Genomic DNA, 12,904 nt, shown 5'->3' with positions numbered 1-12,904 from the left:
TTCCAACATTGCGGGTTTACTCTACTATCATTTTCATAGCTCCCGCTGCTGGAACGCTGAACTGCCACGTCAGCATGGGAGCAAGCAAGAGGAAAGGACACATACCTAACAGCTGGGACACCAGCATCTCCCTGCGCATGCGTGCACCACCGAAGAAGATGGAGCATTCTTCAGTGCAAGTTCCATCCAACAGTGCTGCCGATCCAGAGAGGAGAGGTAAGGAACCTGATCGTGACCCACTCCTCACAAACGTAAGTCCACCTTACCATACATTGCTAGCTGTCTGGACTTCACTAACTGCCCGCTGCTGCGTGCATAAACTCATGTCAGAAGTGGAGAACTCACAGATTCACATCATCCGTAGACTCCTTTCAGGCTATTAGCCACCTTTCTATTTGCTGGACATTTCTGGAAGCCTATGGAACATTAATCATGCCATTTTCGCGGTGACAGTCCTTGTCCCACTTGTGTTGCTTCTAAAAGGACTTTGCTTTTATATCATTGGGAACCTTTCCCGCTGCCACAGACTTTGAGATTTATATTATATGATACATCAATAATGGATATCTTTGTCTGATTGGTTTTTGTATTCATGTTCTGGCCAGAACCATTTATAACCAAATACTAATTTGTACATAATAAAACTGAATCATCTTAACACTATTTTATCACAACGCCGAGGAATCCTTCATCTAAACACGGGAGTGTTTGATATCGCAGCAAATCGCCAGAGATGACCAGCGATTTTGAAGTTCAGAGTAAAAATTGCAGCTTGATACATTTGATAACTTTTGTACTAAAATCGCAGGTTAATACCCGCGATTTGCCACGATTTTAAAACGCTGAAAAAGTCGGACCTTGATACATTTACCCCCTGGACCGATACAGTATCTCACGTTTATTTGAATATTTTTAGCATTCCACATTTGGTTATACCTTTGAATGTTTGCTTTCAGTTCATCAGTATTTCATGTTTATTCCATTTTGTAAAGTTTTTATTTGTTTTGAATGTTTTAAGAATAAATTATTTTTAATGTGAATACAAATTACCACAGTCAATTATTCTGATTGGGTACAGCACACACTATTGCATTTTTGTTTTTTTGTTCATTTTTGTAGGGCTAGCAGACGCCTCGCATATTAGTGTGACTACTGTACCAGCCTATCAAGCGCAGGGGTTTCTTGATGGTATATATCTGTCTGGGTAAATCACAATGCGGGAAGTTGAACTTGTGGATTAAAATATATAAAGCAGGCTGTTATTACAGTTGTTGCATTGTCTGGTAGAAGTGTATTGTCTCCTTTTAAACTGACTGCCCTCATGTCTCCTTTATAAGATTACAATATGGACAATGTGTATTAATTGTTGTTTAGAACCACTTGTGGGAATTGTAGCGTGTTTTGCTTATTGCTGGAAACGATTCTCTGTATGCTGTGTTTGCTGCTGGAAAAGTTTATTTTGTGCCAAAATAAAATGTAAAACAGAAGCAAGTACTGTTTAGGGCCTGTAGGTTTTAAAATACATATAAGCCTAGTTTGCCAGCCAGTTGTTTATACCCGTGACAGACGTGTCCTTTGTGCTTTCTGCTCTGGGTAGAGCTTTGGCTCCCTGTGGTGATACTGGTCTCCTAACCTGAGTGACACACTCATTGTATTATATATATTGTCTATATAAGCTTCTGTCATTTAAGGCCTGTATATAAAACGTATATAAGGTAAATAAACGTAACCTTGTAGTAAGACAATGGGTAACAGCACAGCCAAAGAGGGTGAGAAACAGCCTGTGCCACCTCAAGGTGGTGTGTGTGCAATTATGAAGGATAAGTATGGTGAGGACTGTGTGAAGTATGCACGTTTGTGATGTAAGATGACGGGATAGTTTGCAACCATTCCCACTTGATGGTTTATTTGATGCAAAAGAATTGTATAATGTTGAACAAAGCATGTTACAATCACATACTGCTAATAATAGGGTTAAGCAAATTAAGTGCTTAAAGTTGTGGAGAAATGAGACTGCCAGTTGGGAAACTAGTGCACAAAACAAAATGCCATCCACACCAGTGGGTCCTCTTCCTTACAGGGATCAATCATTGTTATGCAAAACCTTGGCCATCACTCGTGATCGGTACACCTCTGATACTGACAGTTCATCAGGGAAAGAGGATACGGTGATGGTCATGGTGACAACTGCCATGGGTAGTAGAAATATTACAGTAGTGGGGGCAGCCGCTGAGGGATATGCCAGTGCGGAGGGCAACGGTGATAAGACTGCTGTGGCCGTGGTGGTCTCCTCATTGGTGCAGACCCTGTGACAGGGAGAATGGATTATTGTCATATCTAGAAAAAGGAAGGGCAAGAAAAAGGGAAATAAGACTGTTATAGGTGATACATGTTTCCCTGATACGCCTTTGGGAGAAGTGGCTGGGAGAAGGACAAAACAGTCTGAGCACGCAGTCAGCCCAGACTCATCTGCCTCACATTTACTTCCCTTAAGAACTCTGACTATACCAGGAGAGACAGATTCTAATAATGCAGCTCAAAGATTGCCAAATAGGACAGTTACTATGACAGTACCATGGTCTAGAGGTGAATTACATTCTTTGCTGAGTGCTTTTCCAGGCCCTAACAAGGATTTGCCTGCCTGTTGTAAGTTTATCAAAAAATGTAGGATATGCACATGAGCCCTTGTGTGATGATTGGAGATCATTCCTAAGAGCAGATCAGTCTGACTCAGAAAATAGGAATTGACAGAGACACGCAGGGAAATCATGACAATATAAAATATATTTGTACTGAATTAACCAGACTTTTTCCTCCAATGATGGGCTGTCAAAAACCTTTTACTATTAAACAAGTTTCTCAGGAACATGTTCGTGATTTTTGTCAACGATTGTTAAAATGAAAAGATATACAGGTATTGATGACATTGACACTTCACAAGCACACAAACCACTTGCATTCAACATCCTAATAGAAGGGTTTATAGAGCCAATTCAACATAGGGTACAAATACAGATGCCGGGTGGAGGGCAGATACCATGGCACAATTAATTGAAAATGCCATACACCATGACTCAAACATAAACAGAAAACAGGAAGCACAGACATCTAAATTGTTACACATACAGTTATAAACATTGCAATTGCAAAAACAACAGATGCAGACCTACCACACTCCCACTGATATCTTCAGAAGGAAATAGCAAAATATACGTGATACATTTCCAGGCACCTCATTTCACTGTTATAGGTTTGGGAAGCAGGGGCATACCTCACGCTATTGCGGGTTACCTCCTAAAGGCTGTTTGGTCCTGCACAGACTAGACGTCCCTGCACCATCCTGAAATCCTCAAATAGATTTCAGAAGGGAAGAGGTGATATTTCCTAACTCACAGCAATGCCGGGACATGTAGAACAGACAAGGTAAATGTATCAAGCTGAGAGTTTTCCGTCGGGTTTGAAAAGCCAATCAGATTCTAGCTATCATTTATTTAGTACATTCTACAAAATGATAGCTAGAATCTTTTCAAACCCGCTGGAAAACTTGATACATTTACCCCAAGAACTCTTACAGAACTCTAACTCTTATAGGCAGGCCACTCCAGCGATCTGAAATTCAGACCACACCCGTATCATGATACACTCTCTGACTACTAGACTTGAAAGTGAACCCACCATTGATGTTGATATTGAGGGACAAACACATACCTTTTTAGGTGATACAGGGCGGTTCAATCCATTTTAAAAGAAAAATGTGACCTTCCACTTTCAAACAATACTGTTTCCGCAGTGGGATTGTCAGGTACAGTACTTGCTTATCCTGTGTCCCAATCTGTTCTCACAACTGTGGGAACCTTAACCACCGAACATGCTTTTGTTTTAGCAGATTCTGCTCCTGCAAATCTTCTGGGAAGAGACCTGCTGTGTAAACTAGTATATACCATTTACTGTACACCTGATGGAGTTTACCTGGAAGCTCCCCAGAAAAGGTAACAGACAAAATTAACATTTTGCATGTGCCACAACATCTGTTTTCTCTAAATTCTATATCTACAACACCAGAGCTTCAGGATATGTTATCTCAAATTGTAAAACATTTATGGGCCACTGATTCACAAGAAGTGGGGCTCATGGTCAATGCAACACCTGTTCAAATTAATTTTAAAACAGGATATCGCCCACCAAGACTGCCTCAATAACCTCTCAAGCCTGAAGCAGAACTAGGTATCTTTCCTGTAATACAAAGGTTATTGCAGCAAGGTATACTTACTAGGACACATAGTACATGCAACAGTCCCATCCTCCCAGTTAAGAAAATGGGGGGAGGCAATTTAGGCTGGTTCAGGACTTAAGGGAAATCAATAGGGTGGTACAGACCTAGTACCCCATAGTCCTGAACCCAGCAACTATCTTAATGCAGGTACCACACCAGGCAGTGCATTTCTCAGTAATTGACTTATGTCCAGCATTCTTTTTCATTCCACTACATGAAGAATGTCAGTACCTGTTTGACTTCATCTACAGAGTGGTACAAACTCCCCATGGGATTCAGTCACAGTCCATGGACACCTCACACCTGACAGGGTAAAACTTATCATACCTTTTAACACAGAATCAGAAGCAGGTCAGAATTTGTCTTGGAATGTATGAGTATTGTCGACAATAGCTCTCAAATTTTTCCCAGGTTGCAAAAACCTTTGCAACAATTGATATCCTCCACATTGTCAGAAAAGATCATACTGAAGAAACTGAATTTGCTTTCCTCACTCTGAAACAAGCACGTGCATAAGCACCTGCACTAGGCATACCAAACTACAGTAAACCATTTAATATGTTCTATAGTGAAGCAGAGCAATGGCAGCAGGAGTGCTCACACAAATGCATAGTGACTCAGAAAAGCCATTGGGTTACTACAGTTGTGTCTTGGATACTGTGGCCACTGCCTTGCCAACATGTCTTTGAGCTGTAGTGGCTGCTGCAGCTCTAGTTGACAGGGTACAGGACATAGTAATACAGCACCCACTGACTTTGCATGTACCGAATGCATAGGCAAACCGAGGGGGGGTTCCTAGTGCCTGGAAACTCCCTCCAAGCCTGGAGCACTGTATAATTGAGGTGGCTGGACCCTGCTCCCGCTACACACAGCTCTGCGTGCACCTAACAGTAGTACACGCAGCATTGCCCATGTATATTATGGGGATAGGAAGAGTTGGAGAGCAGCCAAGCACAGTCTAATATTATAGCCACGCCCCCATGCATGCTGGTCACGCCCACTGGTGGTGAGGTGTGGAAACCCCCCTCTACATATCCTGCGTTTGCCCCTGGCATGCCGTTTCTTTGCTACTAAACTCTGCTCAGGCCAGGCAAGTCTCCATTGCCAGATTTACAAGATGGGAGCTGGCACTGCTGGCTCCCCAAAATGTAACAGTAGTTTGTTGCTCCACACTGAATCCTGCTACCTTTCCACCCTATGAGAATTCTCATTCCCAGAGGGTGGAGGAGGAGTATCAGGATTCAGACAAACAAAATCATGATTGCACGAATATTCTGCAACAAAATTTCTCAATAAGAGCTGATATATCAGACATTTCACTGCCGTCTCCTGACCTAGTTCTCTAAACTGATGACAGTTGCCACAGGCAAAGTGACACAGGAGTACTATGCACAGGATATGTAGTGGTGGTGTCGTACATTGAGACTGTAGAAGCTGGTTCTTTGGGACCACCTCATTCTGCTCAAGTAGCCGAACTTGTAGCATTGACAAGGGCTTGTATAATAGCAAAAGACAAATCTGTGAACATTTACACAGACTTCTGGTATGCATTTGGTGTGGTTCATGATTTTAGTGCAGTTTAGAGATTGAGGGGTTATCTTACTGCCTTTGGAGACCTCATATCACATGCACAACAATTAAAAGAACTAATTGATGTAATCCAGCTACCAAAAAAAGTGGCAGTGATTACACGTTAGACTCACACCTTGCAAGAGGACCCCATTTCCCTTGGCAATAAGAGAGCTGATGAGGCAGCAATACAGACTGCCATTATAAGCCATGATCAAAATCAAATTAATGTACAACTAAATGTATTTCAAGTAATTGATGAAAAAAACTGATAGACATGCAAAAGTTTTGTACGTCACAAGAAAGGATCAGCTGTAGATTGAAGGATAGTGTGCAAGATACCAATGATATGTGGAAAGATGGGCAAGGTAGGCCAGTGGCTTCCAAATTAATTCTGCCAGCACTAGCTGAGGCAGCATATGGAGTAACCCATGTTGGAAAAGAAGGTATGTGTAGAACGATTGGGAACTACTGGTACGCACCTGGATTTTCATCCCATGCAGACAAAGAAAGCACAATCATGTCTCATCTGTATGAGAATGAACCCAGGTCAGGCAATACCAACAGAGCCATCACAGATCCCTTCAACAGCATGCCCATTCCAGAGACTGCAGATTGATTTCATACAAATGCCAAAGGTCTGAAATGTGCCCTATATATTGACTTGCATAGATGTATGCACTGGTTGGATTGAGGCCTATCTGGCTGCAGCATGCACAGCTGCATTTGTAGCTAAGAAAATAATGCAAGAGTTTTTGCCATTGTATGGTATCCCACAGATAATAAAGAGTGACAGGGAGACACACTTCACAGGGGAAGTATTCCAAGCTATGTCTGAGCACATGGGAATGAGAAGCAAATTACACCCGCCATATAACCTGCAGGCTAATGGTAGATAGAAAGGTACAATGAGACCATAAAAAATAAGTTAGCTAAAGTAAAAGCTGAAAATAGCATGAGTTGGCCATAGGCCTTACCTCTTGCATTGTATAGTCTGCGCACAACCCCAAAGCCACCACTAAATCTCTCACCCTATGAAATCCTGTTTGGACCACTGCCCAATATCTAGTGCAGCCCGCAAATGGACAGATCTCTAGCACATGATATAACCACTGACTGTGATAAAGCTTTCATTGCATTTATAGTGACTCCAAAAGGAACAAGGGAAACTGCTGAAAAGATTACCTGATGGACCGTGCATGCAGTTTTGCTTGGAGATTATGTGATGATTAGAAACTTTTTACATTCTGATTGTCTTGTAGATTGATGGCAAGGGCCATATCAAGTGCTGTTAATAACGACCACCTCCCTGAAAAAGACAATTGGATACACACTTCGCACTGTAAGAAGGTAGCTGACCCGGCCAAGACCTCAAGTACCGAAGTGAGTAAAGATGCAGAACCAGAAATTAACCTTAACGACTTGTTCTATGAGAAAGAAGATGGGGTTGTTTGGGGCTTCAATCCACACTTGTCAGCTGAAGAAGGAGAAGAAGAAGTTGCTATTAGACCATCCATACCTTGAGTACCTGACAGTGACCGTTATCCTGGTAACAGGATTAGCCCTAATGGCTTATATATTAGGACTTGTAAAGAGCTATAAAATTGTGGTGGTGAGGAAAGGCCAATTAACGGAAGACTATCCTACAGGTAGTAATAAGGTAACTATGCCAGATTCTATTGGCATTATACGAAATAGCAATCCCACATTTACACCTAAAATTACAATTGAGGACAAAAGCCATATTAGGTATGAACCAAAAATAGTCATATTAAAAATGAGCTGAACAACTCATAACTGCATGTTTTAACAAGGGTGTGTGGTATGATTATTCAGATGCTGAGCCTAGATACCAGAATCATAGCAGGTAGTATCTCTGGTCTACCCAGGGTTGTAGACAAGTTTTGCAAGTAGAACTACTGCAAGGTATTACCAACAGAATCATGATTGTCATCATGGAATATAATAACGCTTGTATGAAAAACATTGATGTTTGTCAAGATGGTATAGATAGCAAATTCTTTTGTAATGCTTTGTTACAGGGAACCTTCTGGCTGTTGTGAGATTAACCTTTTACCTTACCTGAAGGGTTGTACTATATCTGTGGGAGCAGGGCCGGATTAAGGGAATGAAGACCCCTGGGCTAAGGGGGCCCCATCTTGTGTCACTCTCACGAGATCTCCTCAGTATGGAGATTACTGACCGCTGCAGAAGGACAACAGTGACAGGTATAGCAGCATTGATCGGGCCGGGGGCGCCCCCGCCCCTGACCCGATCAATAATACTTCTGAGCTCTGTCAAGGGCCCCCTGGATGCCCAAGGCCCATGGGCTGTAGCCTAGTTAGTCCTCGGGTTAATCCGGCCTTGTGCGGGAAGCGTGCATATAAGTGGTTACTACTGAACTCTTTTGGTACAAGTTTAATCAGGACTCTGGTACATTACGCAGTAATTATGGACCACGAGGAGGTGAAATTCGTGCATACACAAAAGCAGGTACCCTACAAGGCAAGAGTGAGTAAAAGAGAGTTTAAGACAGTAAAGAAATATAAACATTTTTTTTGAATATATGACAGGAGAAAAGATAGCAAAAGGGCTCTTGAATCTGATCACATACGGGTCTTATGGACCCGCTAACAACCAGCACATGCTTAGGGATGTGGCTGACCTAATAGACAATATCACTGGGATTTATGACAATACATTTACTACTATATGTAGGAACAGAATTACAAGCTCTTAAGACAGAACTTATGCAACACAGATTGATTTTGGGCTACCTTACTGAGGTAAACACATGATATTGTGTTAAATTACAAACAGTATATGGGGTTAAATGTTGTACTTATCTTACAAATTCCTCCAATCCAGAAGAGGTGATTGTTTAAAAGATAGACGAGATTATGCAATTGAAGAATACTTTTGCTAGAGAACATAATTATACAAGTGTGGTACCAGACACCTGGTTTAAGTGATTAGATCCTTCAACCTGATTCTCAGGAGTAGAAGACTGGTTTGTCCAGATAATGCACACTTAAGGAAAACTAATTATTTTAGTATTTATAATTATAATAGTAATATATGTAGTTGTCAGATGTGGAGTTAAGATTTTTAAATGCATGATGAACAGATTTTTTGAAGGTAATTTGGACAACTACTAAAAGGGTAAAGATGTTCTGAGGTTTGGAAATCTTTAGAGGGTGGGACTTTTAAAGCAATTATAAGGTTAGAATAACTAACAAAATAATAAATGTTAGATGCAATATATTGTATGGTATTTGTATTAAAAATCAATATAAATGTATATTTAGCAATGTGTATTAGAATTAAGGCTGATACTGCATATACTATAAAGTGTCATTCACAGCTTAACCAGCAACTTGTTGTCAAGATTGTATTTTGCAACTATTGTGCAGAGTTGTAATCCTATAGCAACCAGGGGGACTGCCTTAAGTATCTAATCTGTATGGACATTTCGATATGGATGAGGTCTGACACAATGAAAAGAGATTTCATTATGCTAATACTCCAATGAAACAAGACATCCCTTTTCTTTGAATTTGAAATGGAATCAACCAATGAGGTTCGAGCATTATGATGTAACTGATGCATCTGCACTATGATAATGGAAGCATGTTCCTTTAAGAGATGATATCTGGGGTTAAATTTATCAAGCTGTGGATTTGAAAAAGTGGAGATGTTGCCTATAGCAACCAATCAGATTCAAGCTGTCATTTTGTAGAATGTACTAAAAAAATGATAACTAGGGGCCTGATTCATTAAGGATCTTAACTTGAGAAACTTCTTATTTCAGTCTCCTGGACAAAACCATGTTACAATGCAAGGGGTGCAAATTAGTATTCTGTTTTGCACATAAGTTAAATACTGCCTGTTTTTTCATGTAGCACACAAATATCAGCTTTAAATTTCAGTGTACAAATAAGCTATCAAGTATTTGTGTCAGTATTTGAGGGAGTGGTCGGCCGTATCGAAGGCAGCAGAGAGAAGGATACGATTGAGATATGTCCTTTAGATTTAGTGAAAAGAAGACCATTAGTGACCTTAGTGAGTGCAGTTTCGGAGGAGTGAAGGGAGCAATAACTGGATTGAAGTGGGTTAAGAAGTGAGTGAGAAGAAAGAAAGGCGGTGAGATGGTTGTAGACAACACATTCAATAAATTTGAAGGCAAAAAGTAGGAGGGAGATGGGGCGAAAGAAAGGCAATGTCAAGGGACTTTTTCTTTAGTAGGGTGGGAGGAAAGAAAGGCAGTGATTGATTGAGAGCTTTGAAGGTGGGGGTGAGGAGTTTAAAGTCTAATTCTGTAGGCCACGTGGAGCCTACGTGTAGGCTCTAATTCTGTAGGCCCACGTTTAGGCCATGTTTAAAGGAGGAGGGGAAGATTCCAGAGGAGATGGATTGGTTGAGGTTTTCAAAGTAGAAGCAGGCCTCAAGAGAGAGGGAGCGAAGAAGGTTGGAGGGGATGGGGTCAAGTGGACATGTGGAGGGGGTGAGAAGGTGAGAAGAGTGCGGACTTCATCTGCAGATACTGGAGTGAAGGAAGAGAAGGAGAGTGGGCTAGGACGTGGGAGTGACAGTGGTGAACAGGGGATGGAGATGGTATCTACAGAGAATCAAAATACAAAGACCAGACATGCTGAATAAACAAATAATATACAGATAACATGGTAATTGAGGATAGTTTGATCACTTCTTTGCCGGTAGAAGGGACATTAGGGACTGTATTTAGGAACCCAGGGATGGCAATCAGAGATCCAGGGTGGCTGCTAACTTTTGAACATTCTTGTATATTTTTCCCTTTGTGTTTATTATATTGTGCAATGGAGTGTTATAGATTCTAAAGAGTACTATAGCCACTTTGGTGAGTGATTTAATAAGTCACTTATTTTTTATTCAAGGTATTTGCCTAGGTGTGCATTTTGTACCCACATATATTGCTGGGCAGAAGGACTTAAGGCTACAGAGTAGATGCTGATTTGGTGTGAGAAACATTCCTGATTAAATTTGGATACATGTGCATGGAGTCAGTAAGAGACTCAATATCTTGACATTGGCATAAATGGATTTTACATTCTTAGAGCATAAATGAAAATTGTACAAAGAACATAATTTTGGTTACATTTGTGAAAAAAACATTATCTTCATTTCATAACTAGACCATTTGCTTGAGAAAACTTACACATCAGTAGGGAGTTTGTCGCACATAGTGTCACCTTTCATAAAGCTTCACTGTGATCACTGTCTGTTCTTGTATGATCATTCAAAAGAACTAATATACTATTTTTCATCATCATCATCATCATCAACATTTATTTATATAGCGCCACCAAATTCTGCAGCGCTTTACAATTGAGAACAAACAGTAATAACACAATACTGTATAATACATACATAAAGAGAGGTAAGAGGGCCCTGCTTGCAAGCTTACAATTTTTGGGGACCAAAGAATACAACTGATATTAAATAGTCAATACACAACACTACATCATGTTCCTGACATTTTAGAATTAAATAAAGGGAGACATGGTCTGTGCAATGTTTTCCATAAATAATGTTGCAGTAGTGAATTCCTTCTCCACCCTTATCCTGGACTACAGTCACTTTCCACTCTCTCACATACTAAATTTTCTAACTTATAGTTGGATGAAAAATGAAAGGTGTCTTAACAAGGGATAATCACTGGTAGCCTGAATGTTAGTCCTGCGTCTCTAAACACATCAGGTATCCTCCACACTCACTGCATATCCCTAAAATTTTTTTGTACAATGTGCAGCATTTTTGGGAGATTACGAAAACTGCAAATGTGTAGCTGTCTGGAGCCCATGTGACAGGACTGCCCATAAATAGCCCAGACTGGTTTCCGTTTGTTTTGTAGAAATTAAAACCTCCTTTTTTTTCCTCTCCCTCTCCCTCTCTCTCGCTCTCTCTCTTTTTGTTAAGTCAGGAAATTATTTGTATGCGATCCACATGAGCATGCAAGCCGAGCCTGGGAGATGTATGTGTGCTGAATCTCTTTTCTCCTGATGATGTGTTATGAGAAACAAAAGTCCTTTTAAAGGATGGCTATCCGGGAGCTGAAAGTTTGCCTTCTGGGGGTGAGTGCTGTTTAAGTTGTTTTTGATAGAAGGATGCGGATGAGAATCTGTTAGACAAAGGGATAACGATGGTAATTTAAACGCTCACTCATTACATCACACTTTGTTTTAAACTACAACCCACTAGTGACAAACTGACCGAGACCTTATTTTAATGCATTGTTCTGCCTATTCTAATATAAAGTGCAAGGCTAAATATCCCAGAATGCTAAAGGAAAGGCATTTCATATTACACAAAAGAGAAAACTGAGAAAGCATTGTTGAAAAAGTGATATTAAAGAAGAAGATTCCATTTTGTTTTTGTATGTTTTTCATTGTTGACATACAGCATATTACCACAAAGTCCTTGTTTTCCTTTGCCAAACATTATTCATACATGCATTTATTGGCATCTATTCACCACAATGTTAGAGTACTGTTGCTTTTCTGTGTTAATTACTTGGATTTTTTTGCTTAAAAGCTTTGAGCCCAAACAGTTGTTACAGATAGTTGTCCTCAAGGTGTTATAAGATTATTTTCTCGTGAATCTGCTATCATTTTAAGCATAAACCAGATTTTTGAAAAGAGAACTCTTGATTGCCAAACCAGTCTTTACCTATCTGCGAGGTCTTCGGGGTTAGTGCTTTGTAGTCTTGTGATTTTAGTTCTCCATTGACGTGTATACCGCTGTCAGCATCCAAGCCATTGTCATATATATAATCTTATGCCAGAGGGAATGGAGATCGGAAGAGAAGAATGAAAGATACATTATGATTATTGTTTATCACACCAATAGGATCAAGTACACTGCAGATTTCAGGTAAAGAGAGCTTAATGCAACTGTGTTTCCACTGTGTGCATTGGGGGAAAATGCTGATTTCTAGACTGATGCAGGAGTAATATTCATTTACGAGCCATTCATCTATGTGTATGTTCATGTGAATGCACCAGAGCACCGACTGATTCTATTTTT

At 40.4% G+C, this 12,904-nt stretch overlaps 1 protein-coding gene across 1 annotated transcript in view; it reads left to right on the top strand.

The window, feature by feature from the left end:
* Window positions 1-11,743: 11,743 nt before the first annotated feature.
* RAB31 (RAB31, member RAS oncogene family) overlaps window positions 11,744-12,904 on the top strand; it is a 30,251-nt gene continuing 29,090 nt past the window's right edge. Inside the window, exon 1 of the mRNA XM_075213290.1 lies at window positions 11,744-11,952. Coding sequence (XP_075069391.1) covers window positions 11,917-11,952 — 36 coding nt within the window. The 5' untranslated portion in view covers window positions 11,744-11,916. The remainder of the gene's footprint in view (window positions 11,953-12,904) is intronic.

The sequence above is a fragment of the Mixophyes fleayi genome, chromosome 5 (assembly GCF_038048845.1).
Source record: "Mixophyes fleayi isolate aMixFle1 chromosome 5, aMixFle1.hap1, whole genome shotgun sequence".
NCBI classification, from domain to species: domain Eukaryota; kingdom Metazoa; phylum Chordata; class Amphibia; order Anura; family Limnodynastidae; genus Mixophyes; species Mixophyes fleayi.
Note: the sequence above shows the minus strand (reverse complement) of the source record. Positions and strands in the feature narration are given on the sequence as shown.